Source organism: Bos mutus, chromosome 8 (assembly GCF_027580195.1).
Source record: "Bos mutus isolate GX-2022 chromosome 8, NWIPB_WYAK_1.1, whole genome shotgun sequence".
Lineage (NCBI taxonomy): Eukaryota > Metazoa > Chordata > Mammalia > Artiodactyla > Bovidae > Bos > Bos mutus.
Window position 1 is genome coordinate 738177 of NC_091624.1, and position 25109 is coordinate 763285.

Sequence of the window (25109 nt, forward strand, 5' to 3'; positions counted from 1 at the left end):
TGTGGCTTTGACGTCAGTCGTGCAGAAAAGAGGTTTTAACAACACGTGTGTTCTGCATAAAGACTCTTTTGTACCAAAAGGACACTCAGGATGCAGCTTGACTGCAGTTTCCCCTCTTTCCAGCAGAGTCGCAAAGCCCACCCTTAAAGTCTGCAGCAGGTGGATCACACTTTGTGGGCATTAAGGGTCCTGAGCCCATAAAGCCGCCTGCCTTCCGCAGGGGATGCTTTTCCTGGAGAGCCCCCAGCCATTGTTAGGAGGGAAAAACAAGAGCCTGGCCCTCCTATGCTGCTCTTCTTGGCGACACAAAAGGATTCCAGTCTTATTAGGAAATATGGCTTTAATTATAATCATGAGGACCCAGGTCTCTGAGCCAAATGGCCGTTCTTTTTCAAGGTTTTCAAAGCACTTCAAAGAAGCATACACTTCTGTTGGACTGACATCCTTTTGTTGTATAAGGCAAGTGCTGCAATTATGCAGCTGAAGAGCTGGCAGGGCTCAGTGGCCCCTGTGTTTAGATCGAGGGTCTGCAAGGAGAATGAATCAAGTTGTTGCTGAACTCAGAGTGTATAGTCATTTCTGGGTGACCATAACTGTCTGGCGGGCTGATTAATGATTGTGGGAATGATTGCTCAAATCTGCTTGTGAACATTCTTAGTTCTTTTTTGTAAGTAAATTTTTAAATTTGTGGGTATGAATATGTTTCAGAAAAGGATGAAAACAGGGGAATGAAAGGTGTTGCTGAGCCGTGAAAGACACTGGGATTCTTGGCCCTGGAGGGATTCAGTCCGGGTCCAGTGACAAGGCTGGTCGCTCAGAGCTTTCGTGTAACAAAGTCCATTAAAGTGTAGAAGAGACGGAGAAGGCTTCTGACACAGACGTCAGGAGCCGGCAGAAAGAGTGCCCCCTGCTCGTCTTTAGCTGGGTGTTATATAGCTACTAGCAGGCTGCTAATTAGAAAAAGGAGATGTCTCAAAACTCAGAGCCCTCACGACTTGAAGAAACGCAGAGTCCGGGGTAAATACACAGTTCTTTAACATAGCTTACGACACACATTTCTGTAAGGAAAATGCGTTGGTTAGCTCAAGGTTTGAGAAAGTTCAGTTCAGGTGGAGCCAGGTGTTGTCGTGGCAGCACAGAATGTAAGAGAAACCTCCCTTTAATTTTGTAAAGAAGGAAAAGATCTAACACTTGTGGTTGGCTTCCTCCTGCCATTTAAGAGAGAGAAACGTGTCTGCCACATGCAGCCTATTTGCTCCATTTGGAGACCCCTGGCCTTCCTGCCTGTTACCCTCTCAGGAATAAGATTAAAATCAGAAAAAGATTGCTCAGCTCAGGAAGAGCATCTCCCTTCTCTGCGGAGGTGTGAATGGGCCAAGGCGGCCTGCAAGGTGACAGGATCACCTCCTCCGTGTCTGCAGCCCCCTGGGTCTGGTCCCCTAGGCAGGGCCCGCATATGCAGACACGATTCTCCCGGAAAGCAGACTCTGCTCTCCAGCTCCAGGAAGCGTCCCGAGCATCTCAAACCCAGTGAGTCTCCCAACCAGGTCTTCCTTGCCTCCTGCACCTCTGGGTCCTGGGTCCTGCATCCCGCCCGCCCGGGCCTCCTCTCCATCCCCACATCCTGCCCTGGCCAGGCTGGGGAGCAGCCCCGCCCCACGCCAGGGCGCCCCTTCATCTGCTGTGACCGTCCCACCCACGCCCTCCTCTCTTCACTGTGAGTGTTCTACACCCTGCACTCCTGAATTAAATGCTCAGTGAGCTGAGATCTCGGACCTGGGATGGCCTCACCAAGTTCACATGTTCAGGGTTTGGCTCAGGACACGTGCGTCTTGCAGGCAGGGGGACCCTTGGCCGAGCTGCCGCATGTGTCGGTGTCAGGAGGGTCCTCAGTGTGCAGGGGCCCAGGCGCCGGGAAGTTGTCCACACACGTGAGGCAGGTGCACGAGACGCTGATAACCCGGTAACCTGCACCCCACCCAGCAGCCCACCAAGTTAGGGTTTCTCCTGGAGGTGAGACCCTCAGGGGCAGGGCTGGGGACCCTCCTGCAGGGCTGTGCCTGGCTTGGTCCCCTCCCTGAGGAGGCAGGTTTGCAGTCACCCCAGAGGGGACCTGGAGCTGGAGGGCTTCTCTCCTGCTTCATGTGGGGACCAGAGGGGTCAGCATCCTGATGTCCACCTGGCGTTGCATCTAAGGATTGGGCGGCTGGAAACCGTTCGGTTCAGTTAAGCTCTGTCACTCAGTCTTGTCCAACTCTTTGTGACCCCATGAATCACAGCACGCCAGGCCTCCCTGTCCATCACCAACTCCTGGAGTTTACCCAAACTCATGTCCATTGAGTCGGTGATGCCATCCAACCACCTCATCTTCTGTCATCCCCGTCTCCTCTCGCCTTCAATCTTTCAGTTTTTTCAAATGAGTCAGTTCTTCACGTCAGGTGGCCAAAATATTGGAGTTTCAGAGGTCAGAGCAGAATATAAAACCGTTTATTCAGTTATTCATCCTCAGACCGACCCGCCTGCTCTCGATGGCCGCCTTGTATGGATCAGACTCTTCTGGGCGTTCCGGGCAGACACTGCTCGTGTACACTTGTGTCCAGTGGGAGGAAACTGGCCGTCAGTGAACAGATCACAATACACGTTCAGACAGTGACCACTGCCCTGAAGAAAATTAAACGATGCTGGGGCGTGCCGAGCAGTGGACGGAGCATCTCTGTTGTTACAAGGTGGTCAGTGGAAATCTCTCCGTGGATGATGCTTAAGCAAATATTTGAATCAAGCAGAGTAAGGTGTGAGCAGGCCCTGCCGGGCAGCATCCCACACTTGTAAAAGATGCAAGATGAAGGGTCGATGGGCCTGTTTGCTCAGAAACAGGGGGAGCCAGTTGGGGAGGGTAGCTGGGGAGGAGAGGAGGGATGGAAGGCTGGGGCAGGTCCTCAGCGTCTCGTCCTGGAGAGGGACTTGGGTCTTGTTTATGAGTAAGGGGTTGAGGGGGCCAAGGGGGTTGTTTGGGGGTGGTCCAAAGCAGGGTCAGAAGTTTTACATTAAAAACTGCTCAGGTTGCTGTCCAGAGAATGTTCCAGTACCTGGGCAACGTTGGGCACCACCCTGGAGCTGGGGAGGAAAGGCGCAGGGAGGTCACGTGCCCAGTTGTGGCTTCACTGTCCTTGCCACGGGGTCAGGGTGGGGCGGGGGCTTCCCACGTTGGCCGGACATCGGGCCTGGGTATGTGGTCGTCACAGGTGCTTAGACACTGTGTCGCCACACTTTGCCTTCTGGCGGCATGGCCTCGAGATCTGTCAAACGGAGCTCGGAGCTCGGGGACACTGCGGAGCCTCCTGGGGTGTGAGGTCCCCCGAGGCCTTGTGTGCTGTTTTTCTCCAGCACATTCACCTGCGTTTGGTGTCTCGCTTCCATGAAGTGCTGTCGTCAGACAAGACCGGTGATGAGCTTCTAGCCGCACCTGTGAGATTTCTTTAATTAATGGATTTGGCTGATTCAGTGTGAAGCTTTCTCTTCCCCTTGGTCCTTGCCTCCCCTCTGGTTCTGTCTCCTCCATGTACACCGCAGCTCCTGCCTTGGCGTTCCTTCTGAGGCCGCGTGCCCTCTGTCCCCCGAGGAGTCCACGTACCAGGCTTCAGGAAGTGGGCGACCTCTTCAGGGAATGCCGCTGTTCACAGCCCATCCCAATGGTGTCTGTGGTCAAACTTTCTCGTAAAGTGAAGAGAATGTTTGTTTTTAAAAGCACATCACTGACCTTCCAGGGCTGCCCTGGTGGCTAAGACGGTGAAGTGTCTGCCTGCAATGCGGGAGACCCAGGTTCAATCCCTGGGTTGGGAATATCCCCTGGAGAAGGAAATGGCAGCCCACTCCAGTATTCTTGCCTGGAAAGTCCCATGGATGGAGGAACCTGGTGGGCTACAGTCCATGGGGTCGCAGAGAGTCAGACATGACTGAGAGACTTCACTTTATCAACCTTCCAGCCCTTCCATCTGCAGCTACTCTGATGGTGGTTCAACCCCCTTTGTGGGCTCCTTGGGAGGGGAGCACATCGCCATGGTGACGACCCCCCAGGCCCTGGGCAGGTCCCTGTTCAGGACCCAGGACTGAGCCAGTGCTCTCTGGACTGACTGCTTCACAGGCGGGACCCTGGAGAAGCCCCAAGAGCAGGCGCTGGACGGCAGCCTGCTGGTCGCCAGGCAGAACTGCATGGAGCCTGGTAGGATGCAGGCAGGCGGTCAGGTGGGGGTGCAGAGCCTGTGGGAGAGCTGCTACGATGCCAGGACTCCGCTTCTGCCCAGCCGCCTACCACCCTCCCCACCCTGTCCCCGCGGGCTTCTCCCTACGGGAGTCAGCTGTCAAGGAGCCCAGAGCTCTGGTCCTCTAGGCCTGCCGCTGAGTACCCCCCCCACCCCGCCCATCCCATGGCAGCCATCTGCTGCAAGAAGTCACAGGTGGGGCAGGGGCTTCTGTGTCCCCCCGCCCCAGGTCAGCCCCCGCAGCATTCCCACCTGCAGCCACAGCGGCTGGGCCTCTGCGTGGATCCAAGCAGGCGTCCCTACCAAGTCTGCTGGCTGTGGGGCTCCACGCACCCTGCGTGTCCTCTAAGGATGGAACCTCAGCACAGCTCTTCAGACTGTGTCTCTTTATTTTCAAAGTTGGTGGAGTTTTCCCCCATTTTGAGCCAAGAGTGAGTGATAGGAGGCTGGACGAGGGCTTCCCGCCCTCTCCCCCAGCGCCCCGTCTCTCGGCGCCTCTGGGTCAGGTCTCTGTCTTCCCACTTTGATCAGAGGCTGGACGAGGGCTTCCCCGCCCTCTCCCCCCAGCGCCCCGTCTCTGGCGCCTCTGGGTCAGGTCTCTGTCTCCCCGCTTAGCTCCTCTTGCAGCACCAATCGCTCAGGGTGCTGGTGAGCTCCGCACTGAAGGGCAGGCTTCCTGGATGAGTTACCTTAACCCTGAATAACTGGAGGAAAAGCTCGTCTGGATCGCCTCAGATGCACGCGCTGGCACTCTCGTCTGCTCACAATGTGTAAACTTCAGGTGGTGAAACAGCTAAAGAGTTGGCTTAGGTCATTCTTCACCGACAGCAAGAGGTGACTGACACGTCAGACCCGGTGGTAAATTCCAGAGCAGGATGCTGTGGTTCATAAACAGCAGACCTGGCCGACGGTGGACCACACGGCGGAAGGATGCTCTGGGCGCTCGGGTCTGTGAAGGGCAGTTTCTCCTTCTCCGACTCTGGGTCACGGGACCACGGCTGGAGTAACCAGCACCAGCAATTCTGGGCTTTATAGTGAGGACCAAAGAGCTTTTCCAACAAAGGACCTAGAGGATCACATACATGTTCGCAGTGAGTGTAGAGGTGTGTATAACATTTTCTGATAGTTCACCCTCTGATCTGAAGTGACGCTTGTGTGGCAGAAGGCTGCCTCCTCCTGGGGGGACACTGCGTGTCTTCTTGTCTGCCGAGCCAGGATTGTTTGGGTTATTTCAGGCCGGCCCGCATCCGTGCAAGGCGCACAGCACCTCCATGTAAACGTGGGGCTGAGTCAGTGCTCCCCAGACTGCTGCTTTTTAATCTGAGTATTCTGTACCATCTTTCAGTATAAAAATCCCACCCCCGTGCTGTGCTGGAAGGTGAACACGTGTCAGGAAGCAGGACTCCTCGGGAGTTGAGGGCGGGGCAGGGGCTGTGACCACAGCGCCCGTGACCCCTGCTGGGCGATGGCCATGCCCACGTGTGACTGGTCCTGGCCTTAAAGGACTCGGCGCTTGTGAAGGACGATGAAGTGGGTGTGAGACACCAGAAACACTGGATTTCCCTCGTTATTAACCCAGATTCTTGGTGCAGTTAACACTAAGGCTTTTTAGGAGGTATTATCATTTTCTAATATTCCCCAGAAGTTTATGTGAATGAATATTTAACATGTCTGAATCTTACTAATTAATTTGCAGAGAAAACAAATTATTTCTGTTATAACACAATTGTGTTGCAAAGAATGATTAAATTTGCATAACCTCACATAACACTAGTGATGGCAGTTAATTTGACTTGAAACGGCAAGAATAACAAATACAGACGATCTCCCTGCAGCTAGTTTGCATGTTTGAATATTTATGTGGATCAAAATATATTATGGCCTGTTTCCATTTTACATCCTGATGTAATGACAGGGTTACCACAGAAATAAGCTGGAACCACTTTCAACTGAAACCCATTAACCTGTATTAATCTGACCAAAAAGTTTATTTTATTTAGGAACATTAATTAAAATTTTAAATTAAAATCAAACTTCCATGATACTGTTTTACATCCATTTTACCACTTTCCCTGGTGGCTCAGTCAGTAAAGACTCCACCTGCAATGCAGAATATGTGGGTTTGATCCCTGGGTCGGGAAGATCCCCTGGAGGAGGGCATGGCACCCCACTCCAGTATTCTTGCCTGGAGAATCCCATGGAAAGAGGAGCCTGGCGGGCTACAGTCCACACGACTGAGCGACTTCACTTTCACTTTTCACTTTCGTGCATTGGAGAAGGAAATGGCAACCCACTCCAGTGTTCTTGCCTGGAGAATCCCAGGAACGGGGGAGCCTGGTGGGCCGCAGTCCGTGGGGTCACAGAGTCGGACACAACTGAGCGACTAAACCACCACCACTAATTTGTTTCTTAGGACTAAAAGTGTCCATCAAAGGGACAACACTTCAAAGATTTGATTCGAAAGTTTTTTTTAATTGGCTTTTTTAAATGATGGAGAAAGAGAGAGAGAGACAGAGGTCTCTATCAGTAGGTCTCACCTAATGGGCAGTGGAGGTTTTTCTGGGCAAAGTCTCTGTAAATAGTAACTTCATTCAGTTCGGTTCAGTTCAGTTGCTCAGTCGTGTCCGACTCTTCGAGACCCCATGAATCGCAGCACACCAGGCCTCCCTGTCCATCACCAACTCCCAGAGTTCACTCAGACTCACATCCATCGAGTCAGTGATGCCATCCAGCCATCTCATCCTCTGTCGTCCCCTTCTCCTCCTGCCCCCAATCCCTCCCAGCATCAGGGTCTTTTCCAATGAGTCAACTCTTCATTAGTTACCTAAAATACCATTGCGTTTAGTGGTATAAAGATTGTATTTTATTTTCAACAAAATTTAATATAGTTAATGACTAGAACTAACATTAACAATTGACATTAAATATTTTTCTGGAATTTAAAGAATGCCACTGTTAAAAGAATAGCTTATTACTTGGTTTTCAATATTTAACCAAAGACATAAAGCAAATCTAGATGAAGGCAAAAGATACCTGTGAAAATGGGCTCTGTGCGGGTCTCGGCCATCACCTGCACTGCGGCTGCTCCAGCCTTCTTGGTTCTTACTGTGGTTGCAAGACGCCCTGGGCAGTAACCCTGAGGGAACTTTGAAAAAGTAGAGGTTCTCTACTGGTAGGACCTGGAAATTACACAGCAGACCTGGTCACACAGTGAGACCAAGGTGGCCGGCAGAGAGAGAGGGCCCTGGGGGCCTGTTTTCACTGAGGTGGGAGGGGGCTTGGGTTTCCAGGGATCCCTCTTTGTTGGTCAATTTAAACATAAGGTGGGAACTTAAAGCCCAGGAAGAGCAAAAACAAGTGGCCCAAATGATCAGTTACTGAAATCAACCCAGATGTCTAAGACATCTGAGCTGGCAAGGGGCGGGGGTAGGGGATTCCCGGCTCTGGTGTGTGGACGACAGTGTGATGCTACAAGCTGGGCCCCTCACACGGGGTCCCTGGGAGAGCAGAGCCGAAGTCAGGCACTTGCATTAAAGAAAAGACAGCTGCCAGGGTTTACACTGAAAAATGCTTTACATTTGGTGCAAATTTGTTCAGTCTTGTTAAAAGGAGGTTTCTTTCTTCCCCTATGATAATAGAAAAATTAAGTGGAAATATGCTATAGAGATTATACTCAAACTGTACAATGCAAAGGTTTTCTTTCCTTTTGCCTTTAATATTCTGGGCACATTCCCTTTAATTAAAACAGTCTGTGTAAATGTGTTCCCAAGAAAGGGGGAAGTCCTAAGGGACTTGTGTAATTCCTATTTTGTTGTCTGTGTCGACTTAATGGAAAATGGGGATCAGACTTTCCACATGTGCAATGAAACCCTTCATTTGTGCTTCTCTTTAAACAAGGCTCTGTGTTTGGAAAGTAACTCTCTTAATGTGCTAAAATCAGCTGAATGTGTAGCTGCATTGGAGGGGCTGCTGATGTGACGTTGCATTTCCCCACACCCGTGTACACACACGCACACGCACACGCACACAGACACACATGCACACGCACACGCACACAGACACACGTGCTCACGTTCCCACATCACACATCCACACATGCACGCGTGTGCATGACCGTGCACACGTGCACACACAGATACAGTCACCTGTGCACACATGCACACATTCACCCACACAAACTCCCACATGCACACACATCCATATGCATGCATGCATATTCACACATGTGCACACACTCATACTCAATGTGCATACCTGTGCACACATGCACAGACTGCCTCTCACAGGCACATCCACATGTGTGCACACACACTTACACACGCACACACAGATACCCACACTCACGCGTGTACCCATAGGCACACACACATACATTAACCTACACAGGCTCCCACGTCCACGTGTGCACACACTCACACACCTGCACACACTGTACCGGTGGCTGCACACTCTGCTTCAGCCACCACCAAGGAGCGTGATGTCTCTGAGTCTCTGTTAACACTGTTGCCCCTTTTACGACCCTGCAGCAGACCAGACAGGGATGTTGTTCGTAGGGGACGCCCTGCTCCAGGTCAGTATCTTGAACTTCAGTCCTTAGCTCTGTTGCATGTTAGTTCCTGTTAGTTCTGAACTGAGACTTATCAATTATTATCCTCAAAATTCTTAATTTGTCATCTTTTCAGGTTAATGGCATCAATGTAGAAAGTGCAACCCACAAAGAAGTGGTAAGTGTGTGGTTTTTTTATGGATATTGTTCTTTTTATTAGATATTCTCTTATTCTAATTATTTTGTTTCTATGCATGCATTTCATGCATGTGTTCATAGGGGCCTCTCGGGTGCTGTAAAAGGTAGATTTGGTGGCTCCTATTTTGAAGATGGGGGCTGAAACTCAGGGAGTGAGGAGCCCTCCCGGGTGGCCCGTGTCGAGCCTGTGAGGGTCCCTCTGGCTTTGCATGCTCATCCACCTTGGAGGCCATCTCAGGACGCTCACCTGTGGTGCCCGTCTGGGATGCTGGCCCGTGGACACGGGGGTCACAGGCTTTGCCCCAGTGCCTTTCCAGATGTGAACCTTGGCCAAGGTCGGGTCAGGGTCCACAACGCAGCATATTAGTGGTTCGTTACTAAGAAGGATTCCTTTAACTCTCCAGGCATGGAGGTAAGATATACAGGCTGGATGGGACACGTGGTTTAAGGTTTAGGTTCAAATGGATGACGTGTAATTTATTTCCTAAACCTAACATTTATCAGTTCTGCAAAATTGATATCAGTTCTGCAAAATATTTATCAATTTCTGCAAAAGCTTGCTTTCTTAAGGTGAGAATACACACAGTAATTCAAAAAGAGACAATGCACAGCCAGGTAACTTTATCCAAGCCCCCAGGAGGGGGAAAGCATTCATCCAGAAGAAAAGCTTCTGAGTAAAAGACGTGTAAACTTAATACACAGAGCTATCCCAATATTTGACTAATATAAATATACCTTTTGGACCAAATTATCAAATTATAAGTCCACAGTCTTATGTGATACAGAAGCCATGCTTGAATCAGTGTGGCTAATGACATACACGATCTCAGCTTTTCGGGTTCATGAAGTTCATAAAAATATTAAATTTGTAGAAGACCTCATAAATCACACAGTTTCACACCCTCATTTTTCAGAGTAAATTCTAGATTCAATTAATACTAAAAGGGAAAAAGGCAGTTCTGCTCAACCAAAAAGCTCCACAGAATGAACTCCTGCCTGCTCGTTGCCTCCTGCCTTGGCAAGCCTCACTGTTCAGGGTGACAGAAACTGTCCATGTCCCGCTGCTTATGGCACCATGTCCCCATCCACACTGACACACGAAATTGGAGCGGCCCTGGCAGGGAGGGAACTTTACTTAATTTTACTGAGCAAATTCTGAGACCTCTCACCATTCAGAGAGGAACGGAAATCAACATTTGGAAAATTGCTTGGTCTGACTTGCATGCAGAGGTTAGTGATGGCAGGGAGACGGGGACGCTGGGGTGACGGGTGCCCCTGCGGGTGCCCCAGCCCCACTTGTCTGCCTTGGAGCCCCCAGCGCAGACCCGAGCCTGACGTCCATAGAGGCCAGAGTAGGGTCCGTGCTTGATCTTGAAGGATCTCAGAAGGAGAGATGGTGCAGAACTGCGTTTCTATGCAACATGGTCAGAATTTTTTTCAAAATATCAAATGTTAAATTAACTTCTAGTCCAGTATGGCAGTCCAGGGTCTTAGATGCTATGAGAGCCATTGATTAACAAAATGCCATAATCACCAAAAAGGCACTGACTCACTTCCTGAGGCCTCCTTTTCAAGTTGAAATGGGTTCTTTTTTATACGTGTTTTAGTCACGCACAGCTGCTCTGCTATCGCTAAGGTCTCAGGCCAGATCCTGAGTTCTGCTGGTTTTGAACTCAAGAACCCTTAGAAATAAAGCCTTCCCTTGGTAGAAACAGAATCTTCCAATTCCAAGCTGCAGCCCAGCCCTCACCCCTGAACCCTCTGAACCCCTGCACCCCGATCCCAGCATCTCGCACGTGTGGTCACGCTGGTCACTCAGCAGATCAAAGTGTGTTTGGTAGAAGGTGTCCTGTGGGAGCTGAGGCTGGTTGCTTGCTTCTCCAGGTGTGCGTGAGTGTGCATGCACACACAGACGTGCAGATCCGCATGACAGAAGCAGTGGGTGAACTTGACCCTGGAGAGAGTCACAAATCTCAGGCCCTTGCTGTCCAGGTGACTCCCGGGTGTTCAGCATAAAACTCCATGAGCTGAGGACCCGGCAGCTTCTGTGGGGCCAAGCCCTCCCCGGGTGTGTCCCCCACCCTCGGACACCCACACCTGCAGGGCATTGCCCGGGGTTAGAGGAGGGAGTGCGGTGACCCTGCACTTTGATCAGAATCGCCTGGGGCCACTTGTCCCAGGAGACACGTGTCAGCCAGGAGGGGCTAGGGTGGTGCGCTCCTGTCTCTGGGGCCTCAGCCTGGGCGGAGGGTGGTCCCAGAGAGCCCCCAGCCGCCAGGCCGTCCGAGCAGAGCGTCTGTCTCATGCTCACGGTGCTGTCCTGCTCTCCCTTCACTCAGCTGACCCAGGCTCGTGTGTTCAGCGGGGTTCACAGGCCAAGGCACGGGGGCGGGGAACGTCAGGATCTGGGGGGCATGGAAATGTCCCCGCGTGAGAGGAAAGGTGTTCCTGGGTTCTCCGGGCAGAAGCCGGTGGTTATGCATTCGAGGGCCGGGCACCAAGGTCATATGGAGGCATCGGGGACGTTCCCAAGGGGGCCGGGGTGGGAACACTTATAGCTGCTTATTTCTGGGCTGTGTCTGCTGTGTCTGGATCGAGGTGGCCTAACTGACGGGAAACACGTCAGGCTTTCAAAGCTGTCTCCAGAGCTAACGTGGGGACCTATCTGTAACTGCACATGAAAGCCTGAGCCCGGGGGTGGGTGACCTTGTAACCGAGAGGGGCGACGTGATGCACGCGGTTTCTCCAAACCAAAGGGTCGTTTCAGCTCTGAAGCTCGTGTTTGCAGTTTGCAGCATCACAGCAGATGCGCGGGCCTGTGTGCCAGTGTCTGAGATTTGGCGATTGGTACTCCGCGTGGGTTTCTTCCGTGAGTTTGGTTTCGGGCAGGGGGGTGTCTAGCGTGCAGGGAGCCTGGCCTTGGGCTTGCACCTGTGTGTGGATGAGGCACAGAGCTGTGTGCCTGGGGACACACCGCATCCGTTCGTCCCCCCAGGGGAGGCTTGCAGAGCTTCCAGAGTCTCAGAGGTAATCGTGAACACTGGCTCCTCGAGAGACAGGCGAAACGTGTAGTGGGAGTGGAAGTGTTAGTCGCTCAGTCGTGTCCGACTCTCTGCGACCCCATGGACTGTAGCCCGCCAGGCTCCTCCGTCCATGGGACTCTCCAGGCAAGAATACTGGAGTGGCTTGCCATTTCCTCCTCCAGGGGATCTTCCCAACCAGGGGATAGAATTCAGGTCTCCTGCATTGCAGGCGGATTCTTTCCCGTCCGAGCCACCCGGCAAGCCCTGGTGGGGATGCACGCTTTCTTTCCGTGGTCCCTCTGTAGTGGTAAAGTGGCTGTCCTTTGTCACACTGACAGGTGCATCTTCTGAAAAATGCTGGCGATGAGGTGACCGTCACTGTCGAGTATCTCAGGGAAGCACCGTCGTTTCTGAAGCTCCCGTTAGGTAAGTGGCGGGGCTCACGGGGGCCGACAGCTTCCTCCTCACCTGTTGTTTTTCCTGAGACGTCCTGCTGGGTAACACGCCCGCAGCCTCTTCAGAAGCAGGGATCCCACGGTCAGGATGCTGTGTGCATCCTGCTATCTCAGAGGGATAGACAGACAGGCTGCCCACACTTGTCTTCTGGCCACACAACCTCGGGTGGGACGGTAAGGGGGGCGTGAAAGAACACGGCCTCACTTTTGGAGCTGCTCCTCGACGGCCTGTACGCGTCGGTGTGAAGACCCGTGAGTTCATCAGGTTCCCCGAGCCCACTGGAGCTCTGCCTGTGCAGTCTAGTGTCTGAAGGGAATCCGGGGTGATGGGCACCTGCTTCACCCGAACTGTGCCGGGGCCCTGAGGGCGAGCCTGTAAACGGGCTCCTGACTTTTCAAGAAGAAAACTGAGATTGCAGAAGTAACTTGCACGACATCCACTAACTTTCCTCATCTGTGAACTGTTGGTAATGATCAACAACCACCACACGAGGGGCTTGTGTCTCGGAGGAGTGACTGCAGCATCCTGGCCGGGCTGTCAGCTCCGTCCTCCGCAACACGGACGCTGGTGACACGGGAGGGACCCGTGTGCATCCTGCTCCCCTGCAGGCGCACGCCGGTGCTCGCAGCCCCGTCTGGGGTGCGGATGAGGGCGGTGTGGGGCCCCTGCTGAAGTCCCCTCAGCTCCGGCCAGTGCCTGTCGCTCGGGGACTTCACCCCGTAGAGTCAGGTTTTGTCACCTTCCAGGAAAGTGGGAAATCTGGATTTTAAAGCAGTGTCTGGGTTTTGATTAAATAAACCCATGTGCCGGTCAGACTTGGCTTCCCAGCTGGTCTGGAGTTTTTGCCTAATATCACTTATCCCCCAGTAGTTGGCTTTTGATGGCTAATGTTGGCCTTGAAACTCTTCAAGCTAAAGGAAAACAAAGGACCTGTGATCCAAGCAGGCAGCAGCTCTGACCGTCCACGACCGGCGGGGCCCTTCCCGTTGCGTCTGAGAACAGGAGAGGTGGGTCCCCTGGCTTTCTCCCGAGATCGCCCACTGTGTGTGTGGAGGGGGCAGGGGCAAGCCTGAGCGTAGTGGCTCCTGGGTCCTGGGGCCACTGGCACCTGGTCTGGCATCTGGCGAGGGGTCCGGACACGTGGTCGGGGCTGACGAGGCAGGAGACTCGTGGCCATGCCTGTGTCCATGTGCAGTGAGCACTGGTCTCACTGTGCCCCCTGCTGCCCCTGACCACCCAGAGCCACAGGGGCAGGCAGTGGGGGATGTGTGGGGACAGGCCCACGGGCTAGGGGACATGGGGACTCCTTTCCGTCCCTGAACTTGCTGAGAGCGGACAGAGGGCTTGAGACGGATGCTGACTTGGCCTCCTTCCCCGCCCCTCCCTGTCCACCCGGGTCCGCGCTCCAGGCCCAGCTGTGGCTCCCTGATGAATCCAGAGCTGCTTCCTCTTTTTACAAACATCGCTTTCCTCAAACTCACCTTGTCTTCCTAGTTTTCACTAAAGCAGCTTGCAGTGAAAGATAATCAAATGTGTCAAACAAAGAAATAATATCCAAGTTATCATCAGAAAGTCAAGAATAACTTAGGAAATTAGCATCGTTATCCTAGCAATGGGGAGTGCAGGTTCGTGAAGCCATGGGGGCTGGGGATGGGCCGGGAGGCCGCTGTCTCCCTGGGCCTGGGGAAAGGCTGACCTGCCTGCCCACTGCTGCGCTTCCCGTGGGCCCCAGATGGGCGGCTGGCCGTGCAGCGGGGTGAGGGCCACGCTGGCTCGCAGCCCAGGGGCCAGTATGTTCTCTTCCAGACCCGGGGACGGCTCACGCTGCTTAGGGTTCTAAGTCCATCCTGTTCCCGTCCGCTTCTCCCAGGCTTGTCGGGGACCCGCCGGGTGGACCTGCAGGTTAGCCCCGGAGCCGTGTCTGCAGCACAGTCTGTATTGTTCACAGGGTCCCCGGGACCAGCCAGCCAGCCGGGCAGCGGGGCCTCCTCGCCCCTCTTCGACAGCGGTCTGCATCTGAACGGAGCCTCCAGCAACACGGTAAGCACGCGCCTCCTGTCTCCTTTAACCAGCCTGTGTGTGGTTCCCGAGCCATTCCTGGTGTCTCCTTGGGTGTGTGACAGCTTTCCTGTGTTCTCACGTGGAACCGAATTGTCAACCGCTCTCCGCCCGGGTGCTGCCTCTCTCCTCCCCTCCACGAGCAGGAGTCTGCTCAGGGCTTCACCCCAGGCTCCGTGTTCTCTTCCAGGCCCAGGGACGGCTCACACCGCTTAGGGTTCTAAGTCCATCCTTGTTCACATCCAGACCCCGGCCGAGTGTTTATGACAAGTGGAGTCTCGGGCATACCAGTGACCTGAGCAGAGTCTTGGTCACACCAGCGACCTTATCAGGTCCAGATCCCGGCCGAATACTTATAACAAGCGGAGTCTCGGTCACACCAGTGCTGCCCACCCAGACCTGAACCTGAACCTCGTCGGGCCCGTCCACACCCTCACCCGCTCCGTCCTGGCACCCCGCCCGCACCCTCGTGCTCCGTCCTGGCCCCCTGTTGGTTGGTCACTGCTCATGTTTCCTTCACAGAGGAAACAGGGGGGTTACTCCTGCATGACTTGATCGTCCAAAACGGTTTTCCTTTTTCCGGAGCACCTGTGGCAGATGAATAAAGAGCTAAAATTAAAGAACAAAGAATTTATGATGATAAATAGCTGATTTTCTAAGCTAAAATTTTCAGAAGATTAATGCAAAAGGCTAGGGTCGTTGCAAAGAACTGAATGAGTCAGAAGTGTACAGGAACAGTATATTGAAACCGAATTTTGCAGAAATTATAAGGAAACACATAAGAAGCTTTTACATAGTGGTTGCAAGTGAAGAGCAGATTAAAGAGAAAAAGTAATTAAAATGAATACATTTTAAAATGTTAAACAAACATTTAAGTTAAACAATGACTTGAATCTTCTAGATGGAAGGGAGGCTGGTCTCCTAGGCAGAGATAATGAACGAGTGAACGATAGAATGATATTTAACAGTTTAATTAAAACATAAGGCACATGCTGAGAAGTATTCAACTTTGAAATAACAGCTTAATAAATGTTACATCACCATGGTCAGAATATAGCACGTCGCCAAAATCTCACACTGCTGCTGCTGCTAAGTCGCTTCAGTCGTGTCCGACTCTGTGCGACCCCATAGACGGAAGCCCACCAGGCTCCCCCGTCCCTGGGATTCTCCAGTCAAGAACACTGGAGTGGGTTGCCTTTTCCTTCTCCAATGCATGAAAGTGAAAAGTGAAAGGGAAGTCGCTCAGTCATGTCTGACTCTTCGCGACCCCATGGATTGCAGTCTACCAGGCTCCTCCGTCTATGGGGTTTTCCAGGCAAGAGCACTGGAGTGGGGAATCTCACACTACATCCCCCTCAAAAAATTACCATTGTTTAGACCTCAATTGCTATAGATTCATTTTATCTGTATTTGAGCTTCATGTAGAGTCATACTCGCCTCTCTGACTTTGTGACTGAAAGTCGATCTTAAAATCCACCAGCAAAAACAGGTCACTTATGAAGAATGACACTTTCATTAACAACGTATTTCTCAGCAGTGACAGTGGAAGCTGCAAAGCAGCCCAGTGCATAACATTTTCAAAACCGTGGGGACGAGAGCCATCACTACTGATCTATCTTTGCATTCCTCGCAAAAACGTGTTTCCAGAACAAGTGAAAGTAAAGACTTGTTCTTAGGAAGAGGATCTGAAAGAGTCGCTAACAGGCTTTCACTAGGACAATCTCTAAAGGCCACATTTCAGGAGGGAAAACACGAGGGATCCCGGAAGCGTGTGGAGGTTAAAGGAGGGAAGTCTGTGGAAAGTAACGCAGTCACTTGAGTTAGGCTGGCAGGTGCCAGCCCAGCACGGACTTTCGCAGAATGTCTGTTTTCTCTCGTGCAGCTCGGGAGCCACTTTCCGTTGCGTTTCCCACCAGCCGCTTCTGCTCCCGACAGTCTTGGCCCAGGAAGTGAGGCACCTCCGTTCACGTTAGTGCCTCAGCTTGATGGGTCTTCAGGTCACATCGGGGCGTTGCGTCATCTCTGAAGCCCCCAGTCCTGTATAAAAGATACCATGTGTTTCTAAAAATAGTATTTGCACATTCCTCTCTTATTTTCATCATGCGCTTTGGTAGTTTATTGACCTTTGTCTTGAGTAGATTCTGGTAGCTGTAAAGACTTCAGTTGTCTTCCAGACAACCTCCCGATGAAGAGTCTAAGAATCAGGCCCTGTTTTTACTCCACCATTCATGTTTCATGAGATGTTTTTAATCTTATCATCATAATAATGACTTCTCATTATTATGATAATGCTATATGATAATCCTAATAATGATTTCAATTAGAAGAATATAACAGTAATCTGCTATCAGATATATTGATCTGCTTTTAAATTATTGTATTACTGTAACACTTAAAAATGTATACAACTTAATTTAGATACTCAGCTGTCTTCATGAAATGAATTAATTTCATTAAAATAACAAAGTAGACATTTCCACTCAAAATATGTCAAATTCAAATAGGAAAATTATTTACATTTTTTGTGGCATGCAGAGACCATACAGTACAGTGCTGCTGTCTCATCCCTGAGGTGTGTGTCTTAATTCAGCTGCAGAAAAATATTTGACAGTGACCCTTCTCCCTCAATAGTAATTAATACGTGATGTCTAATTGAGCCTTTAAGAGGTGCTCTTTGGAGGGAAAGCCAAGCATTTCAGTGAGAAACACGCTCGACTGGGGTAAGGCTGCGTGTGAGCGCCTGTGTGAACCCGCCTGTCTCCACAGGTCACCTTCTGCCCTTGGGCCCCGTGACCTGCGACCTGCCCTCGGCCGGCTCACAGAGACACGCAGAGCCCGCTGCTGCGCAAGGTTCCCGGGCTGCCGTGTCCACCCGCAATGTTCTGCCGGGGGTCACGCAGGGCGGTCCAGCTGTCCAGGGAGGGCCGGGCCCCTGAGAGTCAGGTGCAGACGTGTTTAATTAATGCCAGTCCGTCTGGACAGGAGGCATTCTCAAAGGAAATTAGCCCTGGAAATGCAGTGAAAGCTGAAGCTCTGTCACAGAAGTGGTTTAGTTCTGGGTCTACTTAAATTCAGGTGCAGACGTGTTTAGTTAATGCCAGTCCGTCTGGAGAGGAGGCATTCTCAAAGGAAATTAGCCCTGGAAATGCAGTGAAAGCTGAAGCTCTGTCACAGAAGTAGTTTAGTTCTGGGTCTACTTAAAGCAGCATTGGGAAGAAACGGGTGCCTCTCAAGCCCCCAGGGCCCGAGGCATGTGCTTCCTATCTGCGAGGGACATCACCACCGTCAGGAGCAACACAGAGCAGCTCACGACCAATGCCCACCACGCCTGCGGAGGCCACAGCCGCTGTGCTGGGGCCACGGCCCAGCTGCACCAGCCTCGAGGCCTTCCGGGCACAGCAGGAGATCTTGGCTCTTTCTCCCTAAGGAGCTCCCAGGTCTCCTTGCAAAGTCCCCAGAGTGCTTCCCTCCTGCAAGCCCCAACTTGCTGGCCCTAGAGGCACCCCACTCTGCCGCCCAAGGCTGGGGCCCTGGGCACCATCATCCTTAGACTTCGGGTGTAAGTCCACCAGTCTGTTCTGGACGCCTGGGCACTCAGCCAGGGACTCTATAGTGCCCGGGGCCCAGTTGGCAATACGGCTGCGTCCCTCCTATCTCCAGGATCCGCCCTCTCCCACTACCCCCGTGGCCTCAGGTGGCTCCTCCAACTCCCAACGTGAGCAGGGTACCCCATCACCCCTAAAGCTGTGCTCTGGTGCCTGACATCCGTTTCTTCTCCCATCCCCCCCCCCCACATCAGTGGGCACCAGCTTTACATCCAGTTCAGACGCTGCAGGCAGCCCAGGCTCCCAGCCCCATCCCTGGGGGACAATCTGCTGTGATGGCCACTCCCCAGAGATTTTCCATAAGATGCCCTGTGTCTTAATGTTGGAAGACTTCTCCCAGCAGCGGGTGACTGGCCGGGGAGATGGACTCATAGCCCCTGGGACTGTTACGATATGAAACATGCCTTCCACTGGGCGCTTATCTGGCACGGGCTCTGGGTTCTGGGCAGTCCCGGTGGCTCCTCAGGAAAGGCTGGCATGTGTCTTGGGGCTGACCCTCTCAGAGCAGCGGTCCAGGGTGGTCTCTGGGTGCATGGAGGGCCATCTCCTTCCTTACTGACTCCAGAGCCATTTAGAAAGGGAGTAACAGAGAGGGGTGCTAGGGAAGCTCTTCCCGAGGCAGGGACTCCTTTCCTGCCCACCTCACGTGCGACCCCGTAGCCCCGAGACTTGAGGAGGCAGGTGGGGTGCCTGGCACCAGGGCCTCTGGGCTGGAAGCTGGACCCGTCCCTCTGAGGTCACCAGGGTCATGTCTCCACTCCACACCCGCCTCCGAGATGGATGTTTCTCCGCTTGAGTGATGGAAAGCCAGAAGCCTGCAGGAGGCTGTCAGTGAGTGGCGTGGTGTCTCTGCATGTGGCATTCATCTTGAAAAAGCATCTTCCTAATAGACCTACCTCCAGCACCGGAGTCGGTTGTGAATGCACTGCAGATCTGAGGGTCGTCGGGAAAGACTTGAATGTACGAGGTGAGCGCATTCAGGATTCCAGAGGAAGCGACTGTTTATGGTGATCACTGACCGCACGCTACACAGGAAAGGAAGTCTTGTCTTCTCAGCCTTCTAGATGTTTACAAAACCTGAGAGGGTCACGAGCCTGGACGCCCTGCAGTCCTGGCGTCTGTGACGTCATAGAGAGCAACACAGAGAGCTTCAAATGTACGATGGAGCCAAAGGAGAGTAATGGATCAGGAGAAACGAAGCTTACCCGGGAATGCAGACTGGGCACCCAGATTTAACTGACAGCACAGCACCTTTATTTATCTTGTTACGAAACTGGAAGTGACTCAGATCTCCCTCAACAGGTGAACGAAGCAAGAGACGCTGGCACACACAAACACCAGATACCGCTCAGCGAAGACAGCGAATAATCCGCTGCTGTAGTTCAGTCGCTCGGTCGTATCCACGTCCTTGTGACCCCATGGACTGCAGCACACCAGGCTTCCGTGTCCTTCACTACCTCCCAGAGTTTGCTCAAACTCATGTCCACTGAGTTGGTGATGCCTTTCAACCATCTCATCCTCTGTTGCTCCCTTCTCCTCCTGTCCTTAACCTTTCCCAGCTTCTGCTGAAATACACAGAAACGGAGATCCTGTCACTGACTTCCTGCCGAGAGAATGAAGCTACACACACAAGTGCCTCCTGTACGATTCTGTACGTAGAAGTTCTGGAAGAACCAGAGATACCTGTGGTAATGGAAGTCAGAGCGCTGGGGAACAGGGAGGTGGGATGGGAACATGGGGGAGGTGGAGCGCTGGGGAACAGGGAGGTTTGCCCACTTTGTTCCCAGCTCATCGTGATTCAGGGAGCTGATGGGGCGCACAGGTGATTCAGGGATGGTGTGTCCCAGCTCATGGTGATTCAGGGACAGGTGGAGCACAGGTGGGGAACAGGGAGGTTTGCCCACTCTTGTTCCCAGCTCGTATTCATGAGTTCAGGGATGGTGTGATCGTGGGGTGCACAGGTGGAGCGCTGGGGAACAGGGAGATCTGCCCACGGTCATCCCAGCTCATATTCGTGATTTCAGGGGTGGTGTGATCGCGGGGTGCACAGGTGGAGCGCTGGGGAACAGGGAGGCATGCCCATGCTCGTTCCCAGCTCGTATCCATGAGTTCAGGGATGGTGTGATCATGGGGTGCTCAGGTGGAGTGCTGGGGAATAGGGAGGCCTGCCCACACTCATTCCCAGCTCATATTTGTGATTCAGGGATGGTGTGATCATGGGGTGCACAGGTGGAGCCCTGGGGAACAGGGAGATCTGCCCACGGTCATGCCTGCTCATATTCGTGATTTCAGGGGTGGTGTGATCGCGGGGTGCACAGGTGGAGCACTGGGAAACAGGGAGGCATGCCCATGCTCGTTCCCAGCTCATATCCATGAATTCGGGGATGGTGTGATCATGGGGTGCTCAGGTGGAGTGCTGGGGAACAGGGAGGCCTGCCCACATTCCTTCCCAGCTCATATTCATGAGTTCAGGGGTGGCAAGATCGTGGCTTTAAGGCAGCATCCTTGGCTGACACTCACCCCGTGGAATTTCTCCCTGTCGGAGCGCCACTGCACCTCCACTCAGACTCTCCAGCTCAGAGACACCAAGGCGTCTCCAAGGCGTCTCAGGGTCACTGCTCCACGGGCTGGTGGGTCACGCTCGAATGTCTCAGAACCAGGGTTGCCCTTGGTTCCTTATTCCCTGCGCCTGTGATGGCATCGTAAATCAGAAGGAAGCGTGTTTTGTCCCCACCTTCCTCCAATGCAGGAGACCCGGGTTCAGTCCCTGGGTTGGAAAGATCCCCTGGAGAAGGAAATGGTAAACCACTCCAGTATTCTTGCCTGGAGAATCCCATGGACGGAGAAGCCTGGTAGGCTACAGTCCACGGGGTCGCCGAGAGTCGGACACGACTGAGCGACTTCACCTTCACCTTCTCTGAAATCGGCTTCTTGGGTGGTGATGGCAGGAGATGGTGGCGTGGCACCTGAGTACCCTGGGCTGTGTCAGGGGTCAGGGGAGCTGACAGGTGCAGCCCAGGGCGCTCCGCCCAGATTGGGAAGCAGCCTCCTCACTTCTCCACCCTTAAGCTGATGTCCCATCTGGGGCAGAAGTTAGACTCATGATTCTCTAGTTCCTGCAGGCTCTGAGCTGTCTTCTGATGACATGGACTGGCTCACAGAGTTTTAGCCTACCCAGCACTGGAGCGGCCTGATCCATGACTGCAGCTCCTAGACGTCTGTCCGGGCCCACTTCTCTGGTGTCCATCAGGAGGGGAAGCTCCAGGCTCCTGCATCGCTGGCACTGCCACCGTTTTCTCCTAGACCCAGGCTCAGAGCTGCAGGGGGCAGGCAGCTTGTGTCCTGCAGTCTCCAGGGATGGAGAGAGCTCGGAGCTGACCCCAGACGGGCTCCCTCTCTCCTGGGCATCCCTGACCCGCCTCTAGAGTGAGCTCAGAGCTGACACCAGACGGCTTCCCCCGCCCCACCTCATCCCTGGACCCACCTTTAGAGTGAGCTCGGAGCTGACCCCAGACGGACTCCCCTTCATTCCCAGGCATCCCTGGGCCCGCCTCTAGAGGGAGCTCAGAGCTGACACCAAAGGGCCTCCCCGCCTCCTGGGCATCCCTGGACCCGCCTCTAGAGGGAGCTCAGAGCTGACACCAAAGGGCCTCCCCCTCCCCACCTCATCCCTGGACCCACCTTTAGAGTGAGCTCAAAGCTGATCCCAGACAGGCTCCCCGTCTCCCTGGCATCCCTGGACCCGCCTCTAGAGGGAGCTCAGAGCCGACCCCAGATGACCTCCCCCTTCTTTCCCACCAGACCCACCGTCTAGGAGGCTGTTGAGCATCACCGAAAACCCACTGATCTACAGAGACCTGGTGTCTTCCTTTAGCCTCATGGTTCTTGGGATTATTCAAAGTATTTTTCTAAAGGAAACCCCAGGAAAATCTGACACGAAACTCTGGGCTTGTCAGTTGCCTCCAAGCTAGAAGCGTTCCAAGGCAGAGGAAACAAAAAGCCTCCTATATATAGTCTAATGCCAAATGTGCTCAATGAGTTATGAAATGCCACCTGTTTTATAAAGGAAAATGTTGCTTTTCTTAGTGGGAAATTGCTTTTTATCCTACATTTTTAAAAGTAGATTGAAAATGATTTTATAAAATAACCATATTCCTAAGCTTATTTGAATGTTGCTTACTCTATACTGGAATCCATTATGACATTTTAATTTTTTTTTTAGCATGGACCATTTTTAAAGCCTTTGTTGAATTTGTTACAATATTGCTTCTGTTTTGTGTTTTGGTTTTTTGGCCATGAGGCATATGGGATCCTACCTCCCCGACCAGGGATTGAATCCGCATCCCCTGCGGTGGAAGCGAAGCCTTAGCCAGTGGGCCTCCAGGAAAGTCCCCAAACAACGTCTTTAAGTGGTGGTTTCGCAGGGTGGTTCTAATAACTGAATACTGATGCATGTTTGTGTTGCAAGTTTGAATCAGTGAGAAGAGCAAACCGCCCTCAAAGAAAATGCACAAAAACACGGTTCTTAATGAACTCTTACACCATCAACATAGTGTGTGAGTTCAACTAGCCGTGATAAAATTCAGTGAAAACTGGTGACTGAAGACATGCCCCAGTGTATGAGAAATCACAGCTATTTCTTACACAGCAGCAGCAGTACATGCAGGCAGAGGGGCGTCCCAGGAAAGCCAGCATGAAATCCGTGGCACAGGGGTAGACCTGACGCTTTCAGTGCTGTGCTCGCGTGACCTCGAAAGCAGGATGTCACCAGACGTCAGCATGCAAAGCAGAAAGAGGGCCCTCCGTGGCGATTCATGGAGTCTGCCTCACACCTCTGGTCTTACAGTGCCTTTGCCTTTGAGCTACTGGCTGAGGACTTAATAAATAAAGAACGTTCGGAGGACACCCGCGCGCAGCCTCTAGTTGCTGGGGATCCAGGCTGCGTCTCCAGAGGCCACAGTGGACAGTCCTTCCTGCCCCTCCCAGCCCCGGTGGCCCTGCGTCCTGGCCAGCGGCCTCGTGGCTCCCGGGTACACCTCGGTCTTCACAAGGCCCCTGCTCCCCTGTCCAGGTTCTGCCTGTGTCCCTCGGGTAAGGATTGATGCCACCATGTTAGGGCGCTCGGACAGTCCAGGGTAAACTCGTGTCACAGTGCGTCCACGCGTGCGTGCTCAGTCACTTCAGTCGTGTCTGACTTGGCGACCCCATGGACTGTAGTCCGAGAGGCTCCTCTGTCCATGGGGTTCTCCAGGCAAGAATCCTGGAGTGGGTTGCCATGCCCTCCTCCGGGGGATCTTCCCGACCCAGGGATCGAACCCAGGTCTACTGTGTCTCCAGCATTGCAGGTGGCTTCTCCACCCACTGAGTCACCTGGGAAGCCCCCCATCGCAATACCATTAGTCTAATCAAACCTGGAAAGACTTTGTCCAAATAAGGCTCCGGGATGGGACCTGCTGGGTGTTATCCCGGAGTGTCAGCTATTCGGCCCGAGACAGTTGAACGCTCATGGGGAGTTTGGCCTGAAAGGAGTCATCCCTGTATACAGCTTGCTGGCCTTGTTGGAATTTCATTTTGTTTTGGAGTAGAATTGATTAGCGATGCTGGGAGACTTTCAGGTGCACAGCAAAGTGATTCAGTTACGTGTGTACCTGTGTCTGTTCTTTACCGAATTCTTTTCTGGATCAGATTGTTTCAGAGTGCAGAGCCGGGTCCCCTGTGCAGCAAAGCAGGGCCCAGGGGAGCGGCCCCACAGAGCTCTAGTGTCCTCGTGTCCTGAGCAGGTCTGCCGTCGTGTAAGAGCACAGCCCCAGCCCCACCCTTCCGCCAGCGGGCCCTGCGCTCAGCAGGGAGACCCTTCCCCAGCCCTCACAACAGGCAGCACAGCGCTGGGTCTGGCCGCCCCCAGGGCAGGGCCTTCCTGCTGCTCTGGGCAGGGTCTGGGGTTGCCGCCCTGGTTAGTGGCTTTGCCTGCGCCCTGGGGATGTGCACCTTGTTCTGTCCGCCTGTCCCTGAGCCGGGACGCCTGCCTTTGTCACCGGAAGCCACAGCTGCTCCAAGGATGCTTCTGGAAAGGGAGGCAGACAGGGCTGCAGCTGTCCCCTGCCGGGGCGGGATGCCGCCAGCCCCGCCCGCAGGACCGGGACAGACTGTCTCTGACCCTGTGGCTCACTGGGCACGTGTGGGTGTCACGTCTCGGAACATGGTTGTTTGCGTGGCTTCATTCAGCCTTTCGAGCATCTTCCTGATAGCTTATGGTGAACGAAGTGGGGATTCATGATTTCTGAAGAAAAAGATTTATTTTCAAGACCAGGGACCAGGCTTGATCACTTGAGAGCTTTTTATGTAGCAGAGTTTTATTAAAGAATAACAAGGGACAGAGAAAGCTTCTGACACAGACATCAGAAGGGGGATGGAGAGCGCCCCCCTCGCTAGTCTTAGCAAGGGAGCTGTGTACTTTTTCAGTCGGTTATTACAATAAATCAAAAGAGGGTCTCAAGGTTGTAAAGATCCTACCAGACCCACTCCCACAATTTACATGTTAAGATGACAGGATCAGTCCATTCTTAAGAAGGAGAAACGTGTCTTCAAACAGATACATTGTTGTTACATAGCCATTGGTACAGAGTTTAAGATGAGTTGTTTTGTTGTGTAATCATCAGCTCTGGGCTTAAAAAAAAAAAAACGTTTTATGTGGCTAAGGCTAAGGAAGGTAGAAAAGAAAGTTTGTCCTTTCTTCCTCCTTGAGAGCTCCGATCCCTTTCCTCTCTTGGGGGACCCTGAGCTTCTTATCCACCTAAGAATTAATTCTCACTCCCCTTACCCTCAGGCCCCACCCTCCACCCACCCCCGCTCCTTTTGGACAGAGGCTGAGAGCTTTGCCATTAACTAATAAGCTAGGCTTGTGACCACCTGTTAGCATCTTGGCAGCATTAATATGTATGAATCCCATTCTGATTTGACCTTC

General features: G+C 52.8%; 1 protein-coding gene across 1 annotated transcript in view; it reads left to right on the plus strand.

Moving 5' to 3' along the window:
• The window catches only part of SNTG2 (syntrophin gamma 2), a 118463-nt gene that overhangs the window by 55122 nt on the left and 38232 nt on the right, over positions 1 to 25109 (plus strand). Inside the window, 4 exon segments of the mRNA XM_070376064.1 lie at positions 8786 to 8829; positions 8942 to 8983; positions 12365 to 12452; positions 14431 to 14522. Of these exon segments, the coding sequence (XP_070232165.1) occupies positions 8786 to 8829; positions 8942 to 8983; positions 12365 to 12452; positions 14431 to 14522 (266 nt within the window).